At 44.9% G+C, this 25,465-nt stretch overlaps 1 protein-coding gene across 1 annotated transcript; it reads right to left on the reverse strand.

The window, feature by feature from the left end:
• Window positions 1-4,483: 4,483 nt before the first annotated feature.
• LOC137675717 (uncharacterized) lies at window positions 4,484-25,212 on the reverse strand (the record flags this gene model as incomplete). The annotated part of the gene is made up of 2 exons (XM_068421908.1): window positions 4,484-4,635; window positions 24,516-25,212. Coding segments are annotated over 2 exons (849 nt in total), but the record flags the coding sequence as incomplete, so codon positions are not given.
• Window positions 25,213-25,465: the final 253 nt, after the last annotated feature.

Below are 25,465 nucleotides of genomic sequence, written 5' to 3' on the forward strand. Positions count from 1 at the left end.
AAATTACTGACAGGAAAGCTGATTCTGTGTAAAGGTAACACAGAGCAGGCATTTTAGAGCCTACTCTGAGGCCTACTCTTGCTAAACCGTTGCTAAACCATCCGGTATCAATTTCCCCCTTTGGAAGTAGTTAGATTTATTATCTCACTACTTCCATATACTTTTCTCAATGATTGTCTTAACACAACCCATGCACTCCTGTGCCTGTAGAGACAGAAGCATAACCTCGACCCATTAGTAATAGTTCCCCTGGTCCCAACAACTCGTTAGTACCTGGTTCCCTATACCACACTTTGCCTTTGTTTTGCACATAGCTTGCTCCCTGTCGAACTGCCTCCCAATGTATTACAATTGGGGGTCGCTCCTTATCTCCTGCTAAAGTTAAATGGTTAAGTACATAAAGAGCTTTTGCAAGTCTCTCAGAAGGTTCAGTCTCCTCTCCCCCTTTTTGTTTTTGCAGAAGCTGTTTCAATGTACCATGAGCACGTTCCACAATCGCCTGACCCGTAGGCGAATGAGGAATCCCAGTGACATGTGTAATACCCCACAGTTGATAAAATTGACGAAAAATCTGTGAACAGTATGCTGGTCCATTATCAGTCTTAAGTTGTTGTGGAACCCCAAGACTTGCAAAGCAAGCAAGTAAATGTCGTTTGACATGACGACCTGTTTCCCCAGTTTGTGCTGTTGCCCATATTACATGTGAAAACGTGTCAACAGATACATGAACATATTTGAACCTTCCAAATTCTGCAATGTGAGTAACGTCCATTTGCCACAGTTGCAATGCACTCAGTCCTCTGGGATTGACCCCTATTCCAATTCCCATGCCAATTTTCTGACAACTAGGACAAGCACTAACCAATTCGCGTGCTTGTGCCATGGTGAGGTGAAATTGTTTCGCTAGCATTTTCGCTGATTGATGAAAGAATTGATGGGATAGGCGCGCTTGTTCAAATGAATTTGGTGATATTTGCGTATAGGACACAAGTGTGTCTGCTTTATTATTTCTAATGCTCAAACCTTGATCAAATTGATGACTACGAATGTGAGTGACAAAATAAGGTACCTCTCTGAGGTTTATTGCCTGATGCAACTGTAGCAAAATGGTGTAAAGTCGCATATTCTTCACTGGTCGTATAAAAGCTCTTTCAATTCGATTTACAATGCCTGCTGCATAAAGAGAGTCTGTCACAATATTTACAGGTAAGTCCTTCCATTTTATAAAGACCTGATATATCACAAAAAGTTCAAGTGTCTGCAATGAGTCCTCAGTTTGTCCTGAGAATTTGCAATGTTCCCATTGTCCATCCTCTTGCCAGGTAATAACTGCTGAATGTGATCGCTTCCCTGCATCAGTAAAAACAGTTAGTCCAGTCACAGGTATCTCTGATCTGATAGGTTTTTCTTCCCAATCCTGTTCGCAAATAAACTGTAGCTTTTTATCTTTTGGCAAATGTGTTAACAATTGTCCAGTAAAGACCTGTAAGGCCATTTGAAAAATAGTTGACTGATTTGTTAACCACTGAAGATATTCCTTCTTGATAGGTAAATAGATATAATCTGGGTCTAGTCCGGTAATGTCTGTAATTCTTTTACGCACTTTGGACATACGTGCCTGCTGTTTAATGTCCGGCACCTGTATAGTCATTGTAGTAGAATTTGTGGGGTCAGAAACCAAAGAGTCCACTCGAGCATTGCCTTCTGCAATAAACCCAGGCAAATTAGTATGATTTCTTACATGTAAAACATAAACCAATGCAGTTCGGATTTGAATTTCTTGCCACAGAGCTCGCAGCAATTCAAAAACACACTGATTACATATATGCTCTATAACAGATCTATCCAATTGCTTTACAATGCCAGCTACATATGCTGAATCAGTAACCAAATTAAAGGGAATGGGAAAATTCTGAAATACTTCTAATACAGCTCGTAATTCTACCACCTGAGGTGAACCCTTTTGTTGTACTACCATAGATTCCCACTTGCCGTCAGAATACCGGACAAGACCCGCCTTGCCTGTGTTCCCAGATCCATCCGTAAAAATGGTAATTCCATCCACAGGAGTGTCTGCGCACAACACTCCCGTGGCAATTGGAAGTTCCGCACTCAATTTTATAACAGGATGGGAGGGCCAGTGGTAAACTACCTGTCCCGAGAAATTCTCCATGGCTGTTTGCAAAGCAAAGCTATTAGCCATAAACCACTCAAAATATTGAGCTGCAATAGGAACGGTTAGTGATGCAGGATCTCTAGCCACAAGCTCCCGACATCGCATCCGTCTTTTGATGATAATCTGTGCCAATAGCTCTGCAATCATGGGGACAGTTTTCTTTGTTCTTAAAGGTAGAAACAACCATTCCAATATATGTAACGAATTTGATTATTCTGAATTCCATTGACCAGTTATTGCATACGGAATTTGCCTATCAAACAAAGTGATAAGTTGTATTTCCTGATTCAAATCAATACGATGTACAAATTTGGAATGTAGCCTGCTTTCTACTTCTGTAATCAGTTGCTGTACCTCTGCAGTAGTCTGTCGTGATGCTGTTAAATTTGTGTCCCTTGCTAACAATTGGAATAGAGGCTGCAATTGTGACGACGTAAGCCCCAAGTACGGCCGCAGCCATAACCTGAGCCTTATGTTCCACACTTGCACTCGTTCCACAACGGCCTGGCCTGTAGTATGTGTGTTACGTCCGTCTGCCACAGGTCCAAGGCTTGGCAGCCGTGCAGGTTAACCCCGCGTGGAAACACCAGTCCTGCGCTCCCTGCGGTTCTGGCTGCGAGTTGACTGCTTAGGCCTGGAACTGGTTGGGAAGATTCATTTGTGTCAGCACACAGTTCCTCCCCGCATTCTTTCTCCAGTTTCCCTGTACTCTGCAGCTGGTTGTTATCAGCTGACCTTGAGCATTATACTGAGACCTGCACTGCTTCACAAAATGCCCCAGCTTCGCACAGCAATGACACATCAAAACAGAGTTATCTCTCCCACTCAGCTTCGACTTCTTAAGGCAGTTTTTCTTAAAGTGACCTTCTTGCCCGCATCTATAACAACAATGAACTACCTTAACTGCCGCCGCAAAAGTTTTTGCTAAATGCTCCATCTGAAATGTGGTGGTTCCTACTTTCCCGCAAGCATCCATTAGCTCGGTTAAGGTGGGGTTATGATTTGCCATCCCTGCAACAACTTTCCTGCAGTCCTCATCTGTGTTGTCCCTCGCTAACTGTAGTAACAATGCTTCTTTTACAATTTTCCAATCTAATGGTTGCCAAATATTTCTTCCCTCAGGACCCGCAATCACCGGATATGCTTGTGGAATTATAACTCCTTCTAATAGTGCATCACGAATGATCCCTTTCCATTTTACTCCTCCCCCCTCTTCCCCTGTATATGCGGGCAGACACTGACTCTCTCCCCCACCTCCCACATTACCAGATGGACGCAAACCTCCCCCCCAGCCCTGATCTAAAGGTGGAGTAGGGAGTTGCAAAGGAGGTTGAGGTGGCCCTAATACTTGTCCCGAATACGGAGGGGGGTTTGGGGAGACATAGTCACGTGTCCCGAGGCGTTGGCTGAACGATGCTGCTGCAATTCCGTCTTTAATTCTTCCAGTCGTCTACCAAGCTCTGTCATGTCAAGTTCGTGTCCATTTCGTGATGGTAACGGTCCTTTAAGTCCTTGTGACTCTGGTACTGCTGACTCCGTAACTGGAGACTTTAAGGGTGGTCGTTTAGCGCCGGAATGTAAACTTTGTTCAACAGACTCAGGAAACAGCGAATCCGGTAAAGGTGGATACGAAGCAGGTTTACCCTCCTTCTTGTCCTCCTGCTCAGCCTCATCCGTAGAGAGATCAATGAGAGAAGGGGGTTTCGGAGGGGGTTTCGGCCAAGTCTCCTGTTCAGCGTCTGAATCAATTAGTCCAAATCGAGTTCATGTTTTAGGGCGCACTACCAGTTCTGATGGATCTGTATCTATTTTACTCGCTCCCCGCTCCTCAGCTTTTTTCGGAGCCGTCTGTACCCATGGCGGTAAAGGAGCTGCCACTGGTACAGCCACCGGGGCCGTGGGAGCTTTTGGTCCCGCAAACAGCGAGGTGGTAGTAGGCGCCTGCGGTCCTAAAGCCATAAAAGCTGTATGTGTGACTTCTCTCTCCGCTTTTATTCCTTTTAACGCTTCGCTAACCAGCCTCCATGTAGTAGACAATTTATAGGCTTCCTTATCACCACTTGACACCGCATCCCAGAGAGAGTCACCAATCTTCTCCCATAAAGGCACTTCAAAGACATCATTAAAGGTTATAAAATGTCCTTTATCTTTTGCCCAGGACAGTAACTGCTTTAATGCAGCTTCATTGTATTTATGTTGGAGGAGTTTCACCACTGCCACTTCTGTCTTGGTCAGGGTAGACCCCATCTCCTCCCCAGCTGCCTGGGAAGCCCTACCCAGGTTTTCCTTTGCTAGCAAAACTCAGGCTTACCGCATCCGTTTCCCGGTGTGAACCGCATCCGTTTCTTTTTCCCGGTGCGAAAATCCAGTGCCGGGGCAGCACTCTACAGCTGGCTTCCTCTCATCCCCCTTCGGTCCGTTGTCCGCTGCTTCTCTGCAGTCTCCGGGCCGAAGAGTCCCTGTTCAGGCGCCACTTGTCGGTGTTCGCGAGAGGGCACGGAGTAACTGCACGCAGACCAATACGATCGTTAAGCAGATCTCGTTTATTTACGTATCTGAGGGTACATTTATACTATTCTATTATCGTTCACGCTCCGTGTGCGTGTCATCTCTATTATGATTGGTTAGTATGCTTTGTTCACATGCCTCTATATTAGTTCTGATTGGCTTATGCTAAAAAGCTATATCTTGCAGGTGCAGCATTCTTTCTTATTTTTCAGCTTCCCCATATCTTGTTTGTCTCATAGCCAAGGTCCTCAACTTCCCCATATCTTGTTGGTCTCATAGCTAAGGTCCTTGTTCTGTATTATGATTGGCTAGTTCATCACCACCCCATTACCACCCCCTGGACATGCCTGGACATAGCTCGTTCAGTACGTGACCATTGTCCCGTGGGAACCCCACATTTCATGAAACCTGATTTTGTCCTATGGAACTTTGTGGAGTCAGTTTAGGTCTACATACAACTAATTGCTGTGAAAACAGACTATCTAGATATATAAACAAGTTTGACTACAATGGTTGCTTTCAAATTCCTATGAGAATTTGCTATGTAGGTGACCTGTAAGGACTGTAAATTTTATAAATCATGTTCATACCTATTATTTTAGGTTTAATAGCCTTAAATAATCTGGTTATTCATTTGAGAACAGATCCAAACGCTCCAAGAGTCAATGAACAGTCTTTCCATCAGTACCAGTGATCTGAATCAGATCCACAGAGTAATCATATAGTTAGAATTTGATCAGCTACAATCACAGCCTTTTCTTCTCACCTGTTTCTTAAACACACTTCTTGAGTCTTTATGGGTAGGTATCGCATCTGTGAGAAGCACATTTAAATTCAGTGGACCTGTGTATATGTCTGTAAAAACTGTATACGTACAAGGTTCCCTAGGTTTAGAGCTTCAGATTCAAAATGCTTTGAGGCAGGAAATCCCACTGTCTTTGTATTTGTATACCATCTAGCCCAAATAGCCCTAATCACTACTGTGACACTGGGATGCTAATGGAATATAAAATATAATAAACAACATTTAAAAAAGACATTGAACTATATGCCTGCCCTCAACAAGATAAAGAAATCCTATTTCCACAACCCAGAGAAGTTCCAAATACCTTAGTTTGAACAGAAATGCATACAAACCAATTTTTGGATGATCTTTCTTCTCCCAGCCAACCATTTCTTTATTTTTGCAGTTTATACTCCTGAGCAATGCTGGTGAACTGCTCAACCATTAGCTAAAATGAGTTGTCAGTATTAAACTCCACCATATATAAAGTTCCCTCACTAGAAAAGAGGTCAGATGTTCAATTCATTCTCCTCTAGAGAAAGTTAAAATCCACACATTACTGAATAAGAAATTCTAATTACAGTACCATGCTCCATCTGACTAATTTCCTCCTAATCTTGGCCTAAGTGCTAGACTTCAAGGCACAAAACTGAGCATGCTAACATCTTCATAGAAAACTCATTTACTCTTTCGAGTTTGAAAAACTAAGACACTGTTTTTGGACAAAGGTCCAAGCAAGTAGCCTGAAGGAAACAGGAACATGGCTGTACATCAATTGCTTTTGTAGTTCCATCTTAAATCTACTCAGGTTAACTGAAGATGATTGTATTTTTTCTACACACAAATACACATCCCTTGAGACCTAAAATATGTTTACAATGTAGCTGTCATTCCAAAAAGTAAGCCTCAAAGGTTAGAGAGATCTGAACCTACAACCCATGTTCCCATCCCTACTCATGTCCACTTGCATGTGAAGAGGTGGAAAGTCAACAGAATAACACATAACATGGAGCCAACAGGCATATAACAGATGGAAGTTTCAGGGCATCATGGAGCTGAAAAAATATACGGTGCACTTAAACATGCAATTAAATCAACTCACACAAAATACACATCTGTTTTAAGACTGATGAGACAAATTATACAGGACATTCTTACAGAAAACAAAATATTTGCCTACCTGTTTATGCATCTCTATATTCAACCCACAGGACATCTCATAATGCTAAGAAGGAAGAAAATGGCTCTATTAGAACTTGCAATCATAAAAATAATTTGAAAATTCACTTTGAATCAAACATCATGTGTATAAAGACATACAGACCTAAAAACATTGACTAGCCTTGAAAAGCTCCCGGAATTTGAAAGAGCATCTTACAGCAACCTTTCCCTCCCCCCTCCTTTTTTGCTTTATCTACATTGCTTCTTATCATCTTCAAAGAACAGCCATAAAACAAACAAAAAAAAAACCCAAACAAAAAAAAAGTCCCAAACAAAAACAAACCCACAAAACAACAAAAATCAACCCCCCAAAAAACAGAGTTAAAGATTAGAAGCAGAGAAAACATACATAAAGTGCTCAAGATTTTATTCCATAGCACACATTAAAGATGCCAAAAAAGCCTAAAGTGCTTGAAACTAGACATAGAAATAGATCAGCAACCTTTAAAAGATTGGTTATTTGATATTTTAAATTAAAAACACAAAAAAAGCTACAATTAAATTGTAGGGATGCAAAAAATAAAAGAACATGGAAATTCAGAGCCAAAACAGATACTCCGTTCTACAGATCTCTTCTTGTGCCTCAATATCACAGGGAACTCAGTTCAATGTGTAATGTTAGTATCAAACAATTTCCAAGACTTCAGCACATCAGGCATGAAAAAGACAAATGTGAGCCTTAACATATGCTTATGCTCTTGGTAAACAGTTTTTCAAGGTTATTTACTGTTTTTGTAAATATAAGGGTGTTATTTGTCATGTACATATGGAAAGCAGTTAATCCTTCACAGATGTACAAGAGAGCTGATAGCAAGAACTCCTCTGGAGACATCATGATCCATCATGTAATTATGTATTTATAGATTTCTTTCTATTCAAGTTATTTAACCAGACAGACCACAACCATCGAGGAAACCCCATTCACAGCTCAGATCCCTGACATTCTGAATTTAGTAAAACAATAAGCCAGCAGCCCAGAAGCAACAATTCTAGGAAGTGGGCTTTGGGTTTATATATGGTTCACTCTCTTAACAGAAAACAGATTACCCTGAACTGTTTTACAAAGATATGATAGTTGGGAAAAGTCAGCAAAAGTGAAATCATCATCCCTAAAAAAGTTGTGCATGCCTTTAAAGGGCTGACAAATAATCTGCTAGCACTCTGAAGAAGTATCCCCAATTGCTTAAAACATTAAAAAGCAGATTTTGCATAGAAACTAATTGCTACAACCAAGTTATAAACCCCTGAAACTAAGGATTTATAATAGAAATATTGATGCAACCTTAACAGCAGCAGCACTACTATAATCGGTTTGCCTCCAGAAATCTAAATGTACGTTAGTTTCAGTATGCCAAGCTAACAGACATTTTGAATTTGTTATGCAGCTTGCTTACCATGACATAATGTTGCTGCATCTCTGTCTTCTCACTGGCCAATTTTTCACATTCTAGCTTTAAACTGTTAAAAAAACCCCACCAAACACATGAGCACTTAGTAATGCAAAATTGACTTTCTTCTGAGCACAGGTTTACTCCCCCTTTCAATCATTTCTTCAACATACAAATAAAGAAAATCTAAAGAAAATCTACATTCCAGCTCTTAGGAGTTCAGGGCAGGGTTCATCCTTTTCCTCTTTCAAGTGATTTTGTGCAACATCCTCATCTCTTAAGTGAACTGGTGACCCAGTACAATAGTACAAAGGAAAATATTTTTCACTGACAAAAAAAATCCACCGGTTCACAGAAAATGCACGCGCTGGTTCATAACTATAGCACTACAGCTTGAGAAGCCACTTACAAATCCATAATTTAGTTCTTGTAGTTTTTATTTAAATAAACTTTATAAACATCTCTTGTTTTCATTCAATCCACAGAGGAATCAAATATGTATCACCACTTAAAGAAGCAAGAAGTTGCTGTGTTTTGTTTGTTTTTTTTCCCTGTTACTGATGACAGAACTGCAAGAAAAATACTATGGTTAGTTTAAGGGATACTGCAGTAAACATCAAGACCTCCGTTGACTTTTTTTGTTTTCAGAAGCACACTGAACAATCCTGCAAAAAGTCATTTGACACTTTTGAGAATATAATGTTCTTCAACCGAAGGATAATGAAACAGCTCACTAGCGACACTTCCAGGTTATCAACACTTGACATATCAGTGAAAGGCATGAGGGACTTAAGTCAAGACAAGATGGGCACCCTTAGCAGCATCTTGAAGAAAAGCAGAGGATGAGTCCAGCTAGCCACATATTTTTCCTTTGTCCACCAAAAAAAAAAATTAGAAAGAGTGCATGTGTGTGCAGAGGGGAGGAAATCCACTTCCATTATTCAGTATCTGGCTCTAAGTGAGAGTCTTCTGCCCTGGAGGAACAGGTGCTGCTCGAAATAGGTAGCAGCAGGTTTCAGAGGAGCAGGTACAGCCTCGCTGGGGTGACTGGTCCCCTGTGCACCTTGGGGACTCAGCCAGAAGGGGCTCCGACACCGCCACCTCTTCGGGGAGCCGGGGGAGGGAGGGAGAGGGGATTGGCAAGAGCCCAGCAAACATGAGACTCGGGGAAAGTAAACATCATTACCTGTGGTACTGGGCCTGCAAAAATTGAAACTCCTCCTTAATCCGATCGCAGGATTCAGAAATGGTGAATTTAAAGGGCTGAGCGGGCTGATGAGGAGCCTGAAATAAATCAGCAGAGGATCTTTTAATCGCCCCCTGTTGGGGAATATTGTTGCAGCTAACGGAAAGAATCAAGAGCTGAAGTCAACAAGCTCTCCAAGCAAGGCCACAGGCCTATCTCCTGTGTGCTTCCCACAGAGCCTCTGCATACTTGACAGTAAACATCACTGTGAACAGTGCTGGACTTGGCACCTGCAGGATCATGTTACAGCATAGGGGGATGGTGAAAGGACTGACCAATGGGAGGTTGCAGGGGGGCGCATGGACAGCGTGTGGCAGAAGTGGGGCGACCAATCGGGTTTTGCATGGCTGCATGTACAGAAGAAATATGTTATAAAAGGGGGCTTTTTCTTGTAATAAACGGCTTATGCTTGATTCACATTGGATCGTGTGCTGAGTCCTTTTCTCCGCAACTGGTGACCCCGAAATGATCGGCCAGCCGGCGAGACACGTTCGGGAGAAGGTTTTTTGCTGGTGGAACAGCAGCGGGCAGAGCTGCTTTACCCGGAACTTAGTAAGGAGACACCGTGGAATCGGTGAGCCACCAGGGGCACGATAACTAAGGAAGAGAGTACCGTTTTATCTATGTGGCAGTCAGTTTTAAAACAACGGGGGATAAGTCTCCCGGACCCATCGTTGCGAAAAATGTTGTTGTGGGGGAAAAAGCATGGATGTGATACATCTGCTACTACTACCTTCAGTTTAACAGTATGGGAAGGATTAGGATCTGCCCTTTTCGAGGCAGCGACAAAGGGAGATAAATCTGCCACAGAACTGTTAACGACGTGGCGTGTAATGAAAGAGACTGTACAAAAGGTAAAACAGCAGCAAGACAAGGAGGAAAAAGGAGAAAATCCCGAGTCTCCTAATCCTCCTGTGCCATGTATCAGTGGCGTTGGTGCCTCCGCAGGCGAGAGGCAAAAACAAACAGACGCGCCGCCGGTAAAAGTGAAGACGCCTGTACCTACTGCTCCCCATGCAGTAGCGGAATACTACAAGAATTTAGAGCAACCATCTCCTTCTAATCTGCCGCAACTGTTCAGCGAAATAATATCAGAAGCTGTTGATGATGGTCACCCTCCCTCCCTCCCTCTGCGTCTGACTTCTCATTCGACACCGGCTGCGCCTCAGACTGGCAGCGCTTCATCCCCCTCCCTCCCGCCCTCTGCACCTCCGCTCTCCACAGAAGTCTCCTCTGCTAGAGAAGAAGAATTATCACAGGCACTCAATCGACTAAGTATCACGGAGGGCCTCTTTTGTAGACCTAAGATTAATGCCCCTCCGGATAAACTCTTTAGCATGCCGGGAATTACTGTGTTCCCTCGGGACCCTGGGAAATTTTGGGAGTCTGTAAAATCATCGGCAGCTCAGGAGGGGGAGTGGGAGGTGGTAGAGAAACTGGGAGGCATGGGAGGTGATGCGGGTGGATCTGCGTCTGGTCCTTCTGTTTATCCTGTGATTTTTAATGATCCTGCTGCGGGTGAGCCTCATACGCACGCTCCTTTTTTCATGGAAAGTTGTACAAGATTTGCAAAAGAGTGTAGCTCAATATGGTATAAATTCTCCTCCAAGTATGCAAATGTTAAGGTTGTTGACAATGGAGACTTTGACTCCTTGGGGTTTTAAGCAGCTGGGAAGGATAATTTTCCAGCCAGTGCCATTTGCGGTGTTTATGTCAAATTGGAGAAGTGCTTCTGAAGCTCAGGCGCTGGTAAATTTGCGATACAGTCAAGATGATCCTCGGTATGGTAATGGAGTAGATGTCTTAATGGGAGGGGGTTCGGTCGGGTCAGAGCCCCCCCGCACCGTGCCGCCAGAGCCCCCCCCCCACCGCCCAGGGAACAGCAGCGGCACATTGATCCTTCTACCGTCCTGTTACCCGAATCTGAGACTGAGCCACCCTTAATAGACCTTTCTGAAGAGATGGAAGCGGGACATAATTGCTGCAGAGCCCGAGGGTCAGGAAAGTCAGGCGGTAGCGTGGAGGAGTTGTTCGTGCTGCGGCCAGTCCAGGTTACTGTGTCTGGCCCGGACCCAGCCAAGTTCTGGAGAAAATTAAGAGAGCACGCACTTGCAGACAGTGATTTCAGGGCCGTGGCTGCTATGGGTGGCGGGGTATTGGCTTGTATGGGTGGCGGGGTATTGGCTTGCTCGGTATATCGAGGGGACAGAAGCGGCCCACCCGAGTGGGAGCCATTCAATTGAGGAGTGATTTGCCTTAGACAAACAAATACAAAATGGGGCTGCTAAAGAAGCGTTGTTGTTACAGTTAGCGAAGGACAATGCAAATGAGGATTGCAGGAAAGTTATTGCAGGGATGGTAAATTGTAACCCCACCTTAACCGAGCTAATGGATGCTTGCGGGAAAGTAGGAACCACCACATTTCAGATGGAGCATTTAACAAAAACATTTGCGGCAGCAGTTAAGGTAGTTCATCGTTGTTATACATGCGGGCAAGAAGGTCACTTTAAGAAAAACTGCCTTAAGAAGTCAAAGCTAAGTGGGAGAGGTAACTCTGTTTTGATGTGTCATTGCTGTGGGAAGCTGGGGCATTTTGTGAAGCAGTGCAGGTCTAAGTATAATGCTCAAGGTCAGCTGATAACAACCAGCTGCAGAGTGCAGGGAAACTGGAGAAAGAACGCGGGGGGGAACCGTGTGCTGACACAAATGAATCTTCCCAACCAGTTCCAGGCCTAAGCAGTCAACTCCCAGCCCGAACCGCAGGGAGCGCCGGACTGGATGTTACCACAGCAACCGCAATCACAATAGAGAATAGCAGAGTGCATAAGGTTCCATTGAATGCCGTGGGACCCACTGGAAATGGGCACTATTACTCGGACGTGCTAGTGTAACCTTGCAAGGTCTATTTGTTTTACCAGGAGTTATTGATGCAGACTATACGTTTTGGTTATTGATCTGAAAGATTGTTTTTTCACTATCCCTTTACATGAAATTGACAAATGCTACTTTGCTTTTTCAATACCTAGTAGGAACAACATGGTGCCCTGTCAACGATATCAGTGGACGGTATTACCGCAAGGCATGAAAAACAATTCCACAATATGTCAATAGTATGCAACAGAAAAAGGTACATCGTGTGGATTTAGAGACACCAGTAAGTTTATATGTAGCCATTGCCAACTATCATCCCATGGGATTACTGGGCCAGTAGAATGAGCGCTGGCAGGATCTGCTACACGTTATAGAGTGGCGCTGGGTATGAATGCAGTTATATACTACTGTAAGACAAGGACCGAAGGAGCTCTTTCTATCCTTTGTTGAGAGGCTACAAGAAGCAGTTGAAAAGCAAGTTTTTGATGTTGGTTTACGAGATACGCTAGTTACGCAATTAGCTAGGGATAATGCTAATGCTGATTGTCAAAAAATCATTGAAGCGTTACCTGGAAAACCAGATTTGAATGCTATGATAAAGGCATGTGCAAAAGTGGGTACTGTGGAACATAAGGCTCAAGTTATGGCTGCGGCCGTACTTGGGGCTTACGTCATCACAATTGCAGTCTCTATTCCAATTGTTAGCAGGGGACACAAATTTAACAGCACAACGACAGACTACTGCAGAGGTACAGCAACTGATTACAGAAATAGAAAGCAGGCTACATTCCAAATTTGTACATCGTATTGATTTGAATCAGGAAATACAACTTATCACTTTGTTTGATAGGCAAATTCCGTATGCAATAACTGGTCAATGGAATTCAGAATAATCAAATTCGTTACATATATTGTAATGGTTTTTTCTACCTTTAAGAACAAAGAAAACTGTCCCCATGATTGCAGAGCTATTGGCACAGATTATCATCAAAATACGGATGCGATGTCGGGAGCTTGTGGCTAGAGATCCTGCATCACTAACCGTTCCTATTGCAGCTCAATATTTTGAGTGGTGTATGGCTAATAGCTTTGCTTTGCAAACAGCCATGGAGAATTTCTCGGGACAGGTAGTTTACCACTGGCCCTCCCATCCTGTTATAAAATTGAGTGCGGAACTTCCAATTGCCACGGGAGCATTGTGCGCAGACACTCCTGTGGAGGGAATTACCATTTTTACAGATGGATCTGGGAACACAGGCAAGGCGGGTCTTGTCTGGTATTTTGACGGCAAGTGGGAATCTATGGTAGTACAACAAAAGGGTTCACCTCAGGTGGTAGAATTACGAGCTGTATTAGAAGTATTTCAGAATTTTCCCATTCCCTTTAATTTGGTTACTGATTCAGCATATGTAGCTGGCATTGTAAAGCAATTGGACAGATCTGTTATAGAGCATATATGTAATCAGTGTGTTTTTGAATTGCTGCGAGCTCTGTGGCAAGAAATTCAAATCCGAACTGCATTGGTTTATGTTTTATATGTAAGAAATCATACTAATTTGCCTGGGTTTATTGCAGAAGGCAATGCTCGAGTGGACTCTTTGGTTTCTGACCCCACAAATTCTACTGCAATGACTGTACAGGTGCTGGACATTAAACAGGAGGCACGTATGTCACATGAGTTTTCTCATCAAGGACATCGGGCACTGCGACGACAATTTCATTTGTCACACAGTGATGCTCGGAATATTGTGGCTATGTGTCCTGATTGTCAGCAACTGCCGCAACCTACGCCGATACAAGGAACCAATCCTCGAGGACTGCAGGCCTTGGACATTTGGCAAACAGATGTAACTCACATTGCTGAATTTGGCAGGTTAAAATATGTTCATGTAACAATTGACAACTTTTCTTCTTTGATTATAGCTACAGCGCAAACAGGCGAAAACGCTGGTCACGTTATTCGACACCGGCGAAAAGCTTTTGCAACTGCGGGTGTTACCGGAAAATAGTAACCAAGAAAACTCTCCAAACCAAATGATAGTTTAGAAAGCCGACATTGGTTTATTGCAGCGCTGGGTGCATGGGGGATCTCTCCTCCTAGCATGCACACCTAAGAACAAAAGCTTGCTCCTTATATACATAATTCCAAGCAAAGCCCACGCATTCCAAAAAAAAAAACTTATGCATAATACGTTATGTAATGCATTACGTAATGTCTTTACGCATGCATACTAAATTGGGGAAGGGGTCTTGGGTGGTCTCTGGGGGTCGCTGGTGGTCCCAATCCCCCTTAAATCGTGCTTGTGCGCAAACGTGGTCGAGGCCTTCTTGTTTACAAGTACATGTGTTCCCAAGAAAAAGATATCGTTTTGGACTTATCTCTCCTCTGACACAAGAGTTTATGAATCAAGTTAATTTCGACATCACAAAGTTGTTCTTCACAGTTTTGATTGTCTTTTGGCCTTATATAATTAGCAGAGACCTTTGTTTTTCTGGGACTAAGCGTAAACAGCATGAATCATTATTTACTAGAACCTTGTTATCAATCCCATAAACAAACTCTATCTACAAAACATGTAGTTTGCTTCAGAACCTATTGTTATTATTCTAGCTAAAAGGAATATTATTGACAGGAAAGTTTGTTCTGTGTAAAGGTAACACAGAGCAGGCCTTTAGAGCCTACTCTGAGGCCTACTCTTGCTAAACCGTTGCTAAATTGAACCGTCTGGTATCACGGACATCCCTAAACAGATAAAAACTGATAATGGGCCTGCCTATCGTTCTGCTAAGGTGCAAGCTTTCTTACAGGTTTGGGGTGTTACTCACGTTACTGGCATCCCTCATTCTCCCACGGGACAAGCAATCATTGAGTGAGCACATCAGACTCTGAAACGCATGCTTTTAAAACAAAAAGGGGGAATGAGTGGTGAGACACCTGAAGCTAAACTGGATAAAGCAGTATATGTACTGAACTTTCTCCAAATTCGAACTGATAAAACTGATCCTCCTGTTGTAATGCATTTTGGGTCAATGAAAGGACGATCGCAGATGGAACCTGGTGTAAAAGTTTTTATTCGAGATTTGCAAACAGGGCAATGGACGGGACCACATGATTTGTTAACCTGGGGATGGGGTTATGCTTGTGTCTCCGCAGATATAGGACCTCGTTGGATGCCAGCCAGGTGTGTGCGTCCCGCTGTGGGAAAGGAAAAATAAGTAACTCAGAATCAGGAGACAGTCACTTGAAGATGGGAGGGTTGTATATAGCTGGTTTTCTATATACTCTCATAGCAAGCCTTACAGCATGGCTACCATCTCAACCAAAAACCAATGTCTGGGTTACATTAAAAAATTTTTGCAGCTTCTTTACTAGTGCCTGGAGCAGCTGCTGCTAGAGCATTAAGTACCTTGAATAAGTTGGGATGCTGGCTTTCAAAAAAGACCAATGCTACTTCTGCGGCCTTAAGTAATTTGCTGTTAGATGTATACTCAGTTAGACACGCTACACTGCAAAATAGGATTGCTATTGATTTTCTTTCTATTAGCACATGGGCACGGGTAATATTTTTGATATTGTTGTTTGGATGTTGTTTGTTGCGGTGTGTCTCGGGCATGATAGAATCAGCAGTGAAAAAGGTATGGATGGTTCAAGAACTTACGGGATCTGCTGATCCTATGATGCCTGAGGAAATGGTGGGAATGAAGGAAATACGGATGTATCCATGATCTTCTTAAAACAAAAAGAGGGAATTGTTGGGGAGTATTGTTGCAGCTAACGGAAAGAATCAAGAGCTGAAGCTCTCCAAGCAAGGCCACAGGCCAATCTCCTGTGTGCTTCCCACAGAGCCTCTGCCAGAGTTAGCACCTGCAAGGCCACAGGCCAATCATCTCCTGTGTGCTTCCCACGGAGCCTCTGCATACTTGACAGTAAACATCACTGTGAACAGTGCTGGACTTGGCACCTGCAGGATCATGTTACAGCACAGGGGGATGGTGAAAGGACTGACCAATGGGAGGTTGCAGGGGGGCGCATGGACAGCGTGTGGCAGAAGTGGGGCGACCAATCGGGTTTTGCATGGCTGCATGTACAGAAGCAAATATGTTATAAAAGGGGGCTTTTTCTTGTAATAAACGGCTTATGATTGATTCACATTGGATCGTGTGCTGAGTCCTTTTCTCCGCAGCCCCCACCCTGTCTCACCCGCTCCGGGCCACGTCCTGCCCCTCCCCCCCCCGGCACCTGGAGCTCCCCCAAACGTGATCGTCTCTCCAGACACCGCGGAGGCACAGCCACCCCGGGCACATGCCCCGGGGATGGCGGCGGCGGCCACTAGACGCCCGCAGTGCCCCGGGCTCCCCGCCTCGACAGAGCTGCCGCCGCTAGCTCTGTCCCACTGGGACACCCCCTCCTCCTAAACAGCCAAGCCCTTGGGATGGGAGGAAGCAGTCTAGAATGAGGGTAACTCTAAGGAGCTAACTCCCACCCCGGTGCGGCGCCATGGACAACAATAAGAAATTGGCTACAACTCCGCGGTATCCCCACCGCTCCGCGCCAGTGCACTTCTTCCAGTGGCTCACCACCACCACTCACCGGGTGCCATGTCTGTGGGTACATCTTGCTCAGGTCGCGGATCATCCACACCGCTTCAGGGGGCTTTGGCAGCCGGAGCAGCGGGGCTAAGGGCACGGCGACGAGTAGGGGCGCTTCGACTCCGCCGCCCCGGGGCTGGCAAGGCACCCCCAACAACAGCGAGACGCGGCAGTGGTGGCGACCCCAGCTCGCGGGGGTCACTGCCACATTCCCCGGAGCCGGACAGTGATACAAAAATCGGAGATCTCCAAACCCCCTTGCTTTCTAACTTTCCTCACCAAAGTGGGAAGCTAGGTGCGGCTGGGTAAGGAGTCCGAAAGAAAACTCAATAACACCAGAGTGTTATTAAGCAGGCATTCTTTATTGCAGCGCTGGGCAGCACTGGGGATTATCCACCATGAGTGCTCCACCGGTTTGGCAAATTTTCAGGGACTATATAACATATATAATGTTATATACATATATATGTTATATAACATATATATATATATATATAATGTTATATAACATATATAATGTTATATACATATGACTATGTATAACATAAGTTATACATAGTCATAAGATTTCCAAAAACTCATTTACATAACCATGAGATATGCAAATGTCCACTCCGCATGCGCAGTTGTTTTCTCTGGTGGTCGTCAGGGGTCTCCAGATGAAGGCTGGTAGTCTTCCTCAATGTGTTCGTTGACTGACCCCTGTTTTTGTGCAAACTCAGTCCGGAGATCACGTAGACCATGTAGGCCACGTCCTTCGATGCAGCTGTTGTAACTCCCTTATCTTTATGTTTCCGTGCCTCTGTTTTCCTAAGGCCAAGATGTCTGAAGTGAGATATGGCCATCCTCATTAAAAGGCTTCCCTTTGTTTATTTATATAACTAGGTTAGTCACGTGTCTAAGGTATTTACAACATCCCTTGTTCTTGGGGCCCCCAACCGTTTCAACAGTACCGAGTGCTGCCACTCCAATAGCTCCGGCAGGCTGGGAACCCCGTGTGGCGACAGATGAAGGCGGGGGAGAAAGAAGCCCCTCCGCTGGCACCGGTACGTGCTTTTCCCAGCGATCCTCTCATTTTTTTTTTTCCTTCTGCAAACTTTTATTGGTCTCGGTTGTTATCCCTCCTACACGCGTTCGAGGAAAAACAGAAGGAAAAAAAAAAGAAACAAAAATCTCCTTTCTTTACTAGGACGAGAGCAGGTCCTAGGCTGGAAAGATTTGGTAGTCGGCTTTGCGCCTGTCTTTACCCCGCGCGATAATCGCGTCTCCAGAGGTTTAAGAGCAGTAACCTTTTATTGCGGTGGTCTTTTCCTCTCCTATCAGCCAGATTTCACTTCTCCTCTCTTAGTGTTTGGATTTGTTTTTTTTGGTTTTGGGGTTTTTTTTTGAGAAAGATTAAAAGGAAAATACGATCTGGGTTGCTGTATTCTTTTTTCCTCCTGCTCGCCTTTCGAAACTCCAGGAAGTGTCAGTGACAACAGCAGCATCACCGCTCCCACAGCACGCTCTGGCAAGATGACTTCTTTGACCAAATTTAGAAGCGGTTCATTATTAACATTCTGATACATAGTCACAGAAGCAGAAAGCCGCCACTCGCAGGGCACCCTGGGAGGGGTGGTTCCCTCTCCGTGCAGGCACTCCACCGTGCTAAGGACTGCACCTCCCATCGGCTACTGCAGTGCCTACTACTCCTCCCCGCACGTCCTTCCTCCACCACTCCACCCATGAAGGGCGTCGCCGGCTACCAATCAGCAGCGACCACGCATTAACCGCTGTTGTGTATTTATGCCCATCATCTCGCCCCTGACAAACGGGCATACAGGTCCGGCCCCGGTATTTCATAGGGCCTCAAGCGGTGGCGCCTCTGCCTCTGCCTCTGCCTCTGCCTCTGCCTCTGCCTCTGCCTCTGCCTCTGCCTCTGCCTCTGCCTCTGCCTGCAGTGAAGCTTTGAGATCACTGAGGCTCCAATGCCGCCGGCATTTGAACAGGGTAAACATTTGTCCAGCTGTCAATCAAAGTAACATCGGGGTGTCGGGTTCCGGATTTAAGGTCCGCCTCCAAAGCAAATCTAGAAATAAAATGCAGACAGTCCCTCTTCCAAGAGAGAGACCCGCCTAATTAGTAATTCCAGTGCAGCCCACGTGCGGCGTGCCTGGTTCAATGCGAACACCCGGTATGCTTAACCTGCCTGTAGGTAAAGCACCCCCAAAAGATCCTGACCCGAAATATTAAAGATTCGTGATCCTTGAGTTCAGACAAAGCACAACCGAGGCACGGTATCAACAAACTTGGCTCTGACTTTATTAGGTCCAACACTGAGGCAACTCAATATTCAAGGAAAAGAGAGAGAGAGAGGTAAAAGAAAGAAAGAAACAGAGAAAACAGTTGAAAGAGAAAGAAAAAGAAAATATTCACCACCCTGAGATCCAGCGGCGTCCCACGGGAAATACCTCCTTCCTACTTGGAAGATGGCGGTGAGGGTCCCGCGTGTTGAAGTGATCCAGCCTCTTTTATAGAGTTTTTCGGCAGAGTCATGTGACTGGGAGCCGTCAGTCAACGGTTCGCACCAATCACAGGTCTGAAGGCGGGACATGTCCGGTTCCTGCGCCGTAGGATTGGCCCCTTGCCAGGCTGTCACCGGAGACACACATCCGGAGGCGGGTGGAGGGCGGGCGCCTAGCTTATTGCGTCATCTTACGTTGCCAGGCTCAGGCATTCCAGGCAGCCGCCATAAGATGTCGCCCGAGCACGTGGTTTATGATTTCTGAGACAATGTTCAAAAGGAAGGGCCAGATTCCCACACCACCCCGTGGCTCAGAAATCATCAACATATAGTCAGTAGTTCGATTCCAGGGGGTGTAGAAAAGTTCGATTCCAGGGGGTGTAGAAAAGTTAGGACAGAAAAAGACAACAGGTTAAAAGAAGGAAAAGGGAAGAGACAAGGAAATGTAAAAAGGTAAGGATAGAAAAAGATAATAGGTTTTAAAGAAAGACAAGGGAAGAGTAAAGCATACAAGGAAATAAAGATAAGTCCAATGACTTGTGATTGGTATCATTCTAATAAACAGAATGAGTCACCTCTTCTTCTTTACAGAAGTCTAACAACAACAATATCATCAATAATGATAAATAGCTTTTGATAAAGTTATAGTGCAACTATAACATGTAAACAAAATGAGAAAAAGTTATACAGTATAAACACATTTCCATTATCATCAATTTTCAGGAAACAATTACAGTCATTTAACTTTGGCACAAACTCCTTCTTCTGTTAGCAGGTAATCGAGAACCAGCCAATCTTGATTGGCTCTCGAGCACCGCTGATTGGTTCATTGGTGTTTCAGGTTGCGGGTCCATAATACTCAATAATTCGTTGGGGATCATATAATTTGATTCCCAGTTCTTAGCTGCCAATTTTTAGAAGTATGAAGCATATCATCCCAATATACCATACCCCAGCCCAATTTTTTTGGTAGTATTTTGAATGCATGGTGCCCGCAAAACCAATAATGACCTTTCAGGGTTCGCATCCCATTTGCAAAGGACTTGGCCATGATCTGGCAGGGCGGTAGTCCTTTGACTCAGATGGTTCCCAGGCCAAAGGGGTTCCCTGTCACACCACAGTTAATGCAATTAATTTAATTCCATCCCCATTTGCATTACCATGCTCCTGCTCATTGTTTCCAAACACAATTTGTACCTAATATTTCCCCAAAGTGAGTGTAATCAGTGGGGGACCAGAAAATCTTCTCCCACCAGGGACTGATTGTAGCACCCTCCCTTTTGGTTGTAACTAATACAATAGTGACCAGGAGCAGGGTGTTGCATAGGCCAAGATGAGGGTGATTCTTTTCACAATCCACTCATGAGCAAGAGAAATGGAGATCCACAATCAACTTTCAGACCAAATGGTCCGCCACACACCCAGCAATTAATAAGCTTAAAAGCTTGAGTAACCAATTTTCCCAACAACAAGAACTCATTTTCCCCATGTTAAACCTGAGAACATGGAAGCAAGGTTCTCACCGGGTAGGCTTTGAACAGTATAGACAAGACAACATACAACTGCCCAAAACAATTTGTCAATGGTGATAAAGGCACATTGCAAAGATTATTAAGGCTATACAATTTAAAACTATACATTCAATCAAAACTTCCATTAAAAGTTGCTTTCTTCTTCTAGTTCTCTGAACTTCTATCTTCCGACCTGCAAAGGAACAGAAAAAGAAACTTCTCGGTCCTCTTAGTGAAAGGACCGGGTGAGGTTTTAGTTAAAATGATGGAACAATCCATCGTGTATTAATTTTATGCTCCTTTCCCAGGGCATCTTTTGCTTTCCATGCATATTCATTGAACGGAGCAACAAGTACCAGTGGAACTTCTCCCACGGTAGGGAGTTTTACCAGTACTGGTTGTCCTGGATGATAAGCTGAATTTTTGGGGTGATCTGGACCCTTGGGGGCAGGTATAATTGTCGGGGGCTCCAGATAAAAAGCTGTAATTTTGGGACTGCCAAATTTTCCCCACCGGTTGTTCACCAAAGTGAGAGCATCCCATAACCGGTTTGCCCATCCTGGGTCATGCGGTTTTAGGAATCGCTTTAGTAAGCCATTGGTCCTTTCCACTATCCCATTTGCTTGGGGGTAGTAGGGAGTGTGGAAAGTCCATTTGATTCCCTCTTCAGTTGCCCAGTCCTGAACCATCTTTGCTGAAAAATGTGAGCCATTATCCGATTGAATCGATTGAGGTTTTGGGAAAGAACTAAACCATCCTTTTAAGGCTTGGATGGTGTTTGCCCTGGTGGCTCGGGCAAACGCTTCTGCCTGTACCAGTCCTGATACCACTTCCACTCCCACTAACACATATTGCTTTCCTTCTGATTTGCGGAAAGGTCCAATATAATCTACTTGCCAGGTTTCCCACAGTCCTTTTCCGCTTTTAATGTGTATGGGAGGGCTGTCTAGGGGATGTCTGTCGAGTCGGTGGCGGCATAAGCTGCACCCGGAAATACATGTTCGACAGTTCTCCCTTGTGACAGGCCAGCCTCGAGCCTGTGCTTCGCAGTAAAGGTCTTTGGCTCCTGTGTGTCCTCGTTTGACATGTAGCCACTCCAATAGTCTCTCCCAATTTTCTGTTACTGATTCATTTTGTAAGGGAGCCAGACGAGACAATTCATCTGCTTTATTGTTCAATTGGCTAGTTAGATTGTCACTGTTTTGGTGAGAGGCCACCCAGGCTATGGCAAAATTCCCTTGTGTGGCAATTCTTAAAATGTCCTGCCACTTTTCCTTTTGCCATACCGGTATCCGGTTGACTTCCCACCCATTTTTCTCCCAGAAAGGAAGCCACTCGGTGCATCCCTTGAAGACAGCAAAAGAATCAGTATAGATATAGACAGGAGAGGAAGATTGAGCCTCATGTTGGAAAACACTCCAAACTGCAACTAATTCACCCACTTGTGCACTACCTTCACCTTCTGTTATGATTTTCTCATCAGTCTGGGCTTGTAAGGCAGCGGCCCGATACTTCCACACTTTTCCCTCACGTTTGGCTGAGGCATCAGTAAACCAGGCATTCAGTAATTGTTTGGAAAAAGGAGGCGCTACTTGTATGACAGGAGGTGGGAGGTTATTCTCACGACTTGGAGAGAATTCCTCCTGTATAGCTAATTTTTTAGGTGTGCCTTCTGTTACATTAAAGATGCCACAATAATGTTCAATTTGTGCATACCATTTCCGCACAGATGCTCGTTGTGCCACCCCGTCAGGGGGTGGGGTCCCTGCTAAAATTGGTTTTATTACCTTAAAGGGGCCTCTGAGAATGATTGGTTGCTGGCGAATGGTGCGCTCGGCCTCTCGTAGCGCTAAGCTTACCACAAATAATCCCTTTTCCCATACTGTGTAAAGTTTCTCTGCGTCTTTAAGACTACGAGAATAAAAGCCAACAGGTCTCGGGGGTCCCTCTGGTCCCTTTTGCCAGAAGTGAAGTGATAGTCCAGATTCAGCAAACCCCCATTCAATTTGGATGGGATCGGTAGGATGAATTGGACCTAAGGCTTGGTGACTAGAAGCCTCAAATATCAGTAGTTGTAAAGCTTCCTCATGGACAGGGGTCCACTCCCAAGAGACACCTTTCCGCAACAAATTATGCAACGGCCTAGCTATTATGGAAAAATCAGGGATATGTTTTCGCCAAAATACCAAAGTTCCTAGTGCTTGCTGCAGTTCCCGTTTCGAGGTAGGTAATTTTACCTGGTCTAAGGCTAGCAGAGTATCATCTGGAATGCACATGGTTCCTCCTTTCCACCAGATTCCCAGAAATTTAACTTCATTTGCAGGCAATTGAACCTTTTCAGGTGGGACTTGCAATCCCAACCCTTCCAGGTGTGTGATAATTGCTGATTGCATCCTGCCCACAGATTCAATTTGGTCTCCCCCTATTAGCACATCATCAATGTATTGATAAGTTTTGACATTCTCTTCCAGAGGGATTTGCTCCAACTCCCTGGCCAGGGCATGGTGTGCCAGAGTTGGGGAGTGTTTAAACCCTTGAGGTAACCTTGTAAATGTATATTGCTGTCCTTCCCAAGTGAAGGCAAAGCAAGCCTGATCCTCTGGTTGGAGAGGAACCATGAAAAACATATCTTTAACATCAATAGTTGCCAAAATAGGGTGGGCTTGCTCCTGAATGGTACTAATGAGTTCAGCAATGTTAGGCACAGCAGCAGTTAGGGGTCCTGTATTGGCATTCAATCGACGATAATCAGTCGTCAGTCGCCATTTCCCATTTGGTTTTCGCACTGGCCATACCGGAGAGTTGTAAGGCGAGTGCGTGGGAACTATAATTCCTTGTTCCCGCAATTCTGTCAAAACAAGGGCTATGCCCTCTCTGGCTCCCAGGGGTAGAGAATATGGTTTCACATTAGTCACTGTAGATGGGGGAAGGGGAGGGGATGGAATCAGGAGTCTCAAATTTAGTTTGGCAACTCCAAATATCCAGTTACCTCCCTTATTGTCTGTCCACTTACAGCCCTTTAAGACATCCATTCCCAATAGATTTGAAGGGAATTCTCCCATTACCATTTCTACAGTAATCGGTGTGTCTTCCCCAGGGAGTCTGAGAGAGGTTCGCACTAACGTCTGTGCCTTAACATTCCCGAACGCATCTGACACCATCAGGGATTTTTTTGAAGGTTTTAGTCCACATCGATGGGCATCATCCTCCTGTATAGCAGAGATTTGAGCACCAGTGTCCACTACAAAAGGAATAGGTATTTGTTTAGGTCCCACCACACAATATGAAATCAAATCACCTCGAGGGGTGAGGGTGAGCTGTCTAATGTGCATCCACCCTTCGCCCATCCGCTCACGAGAGACGGGCGAAGGAACTAGTTTTCCTCCCTTCTGGGGGAAGATTTAAAAACTACCTCCTGCTCCACCCAAGGTGGGGCAGAGGGAATCTCGCACCTTCCCCCAGGGACACTAGCTGGTGGTTTTTCTGGTGGTTTAATCACCCATCCCTCATCAGTGGTAATTACTTTTGTGCCTCTCTCTGACCACCCTAGTACCATTTTCTCCAACTGTTCTGTATTAAGCCCATTCATACACTTCAGGGGTATTCCCTTATGTTTTCCTATCAACCACAATGCTTTCCTGTGAGATATAGTATCTTTCTTTGAATTCACCGGGTTCGGGGGAGAGGGCCTCGCTGGAGGAAACTTCGCCTCCGCACGCCTCACAGTTTTAGATTCCGATTTCACGGGACCATATTTTTGCCCATAGTTAATCAATTCTTGAGCTACTTCCCCCCAAGTCCACACCTTTTGTCCTGGGGTACGGCGATCCGGGGTTAAAACTCCAGTTAAAGCAGCTGCCACCCGATCACTCTGAGGGATATTTCTGATAGTGCTTTGCAATTGAATTCCTAAGGTTTTCAATGAATCAGGCAAACCTCTAATCAGGGGAGTCATCCTCTCAGGATCTACCGGTATCATCATTGGGGATTCCTGCCTAAGCTTCAATTCCCGATCATACATCATTTGCAAACAAGCCGCCTTGTGCACATTCTCCACAAGCTGATCCACCGAGCCCGTAAGCGCAAGAGGATCTCCCCTCTCCAAGGGATTCAAACCTCCAGCCCAATAAGCTGCTCGCTGAGTGAGAGACCAAGGGGCTCTATTATCACCAGTAGTCAAAAACACTCCAGGTCCCCAATATCCCTCAGCTTCTCTTTCACTCAACAGAATCTGATCACCACCAGTTAACGACACTCTCCACACATACTCATTCTCAGACTCCTTTGAACTGCGTGAAAAATCCCTTTTCAACTTAGCCAATTCAGTTGCTGTGTACGGCACCTCCTTAGTAACCATCTTAGGATTATGGTCCTCACTATCCTCATAAGCATATTCGACCTTGACCAGCGGTCGAAGGGGTTGCGTAGGACCCTGCGGTAAATCACATCGTGTCCTCGCTTCCTCTGGTTCCCCCTTGCGGTACAAACCATCCCCTTTGTGATCATCACCAGGGGACGGGGCTGCATCAGCTGCCTGTGCACGACTCCGTCGCCCTCTGCAGTCACAAGTACGTAAGTTCTCCACAAAAGCCTCCTGCAAACACCTTACGTTCTCCCGCTCATTCTCTACTTCATCCTGCAGAGTTTTAACCCTTTCCTCCAATTCA

This window comes from Nyctibius grandis, chromosome W (genome assembly GCF_013368605.1).
Source record: "Nyctibius grandis isolate bNycGra1 chromosome W, bNycGra1.pri, whole genome shotgun sequence".
NCBI lineage: Eukaryota > Metazoa > Chordata > Aves > Nyctibiiformes > Nyctibiidae > Nyctibius > Nyctibius grandis.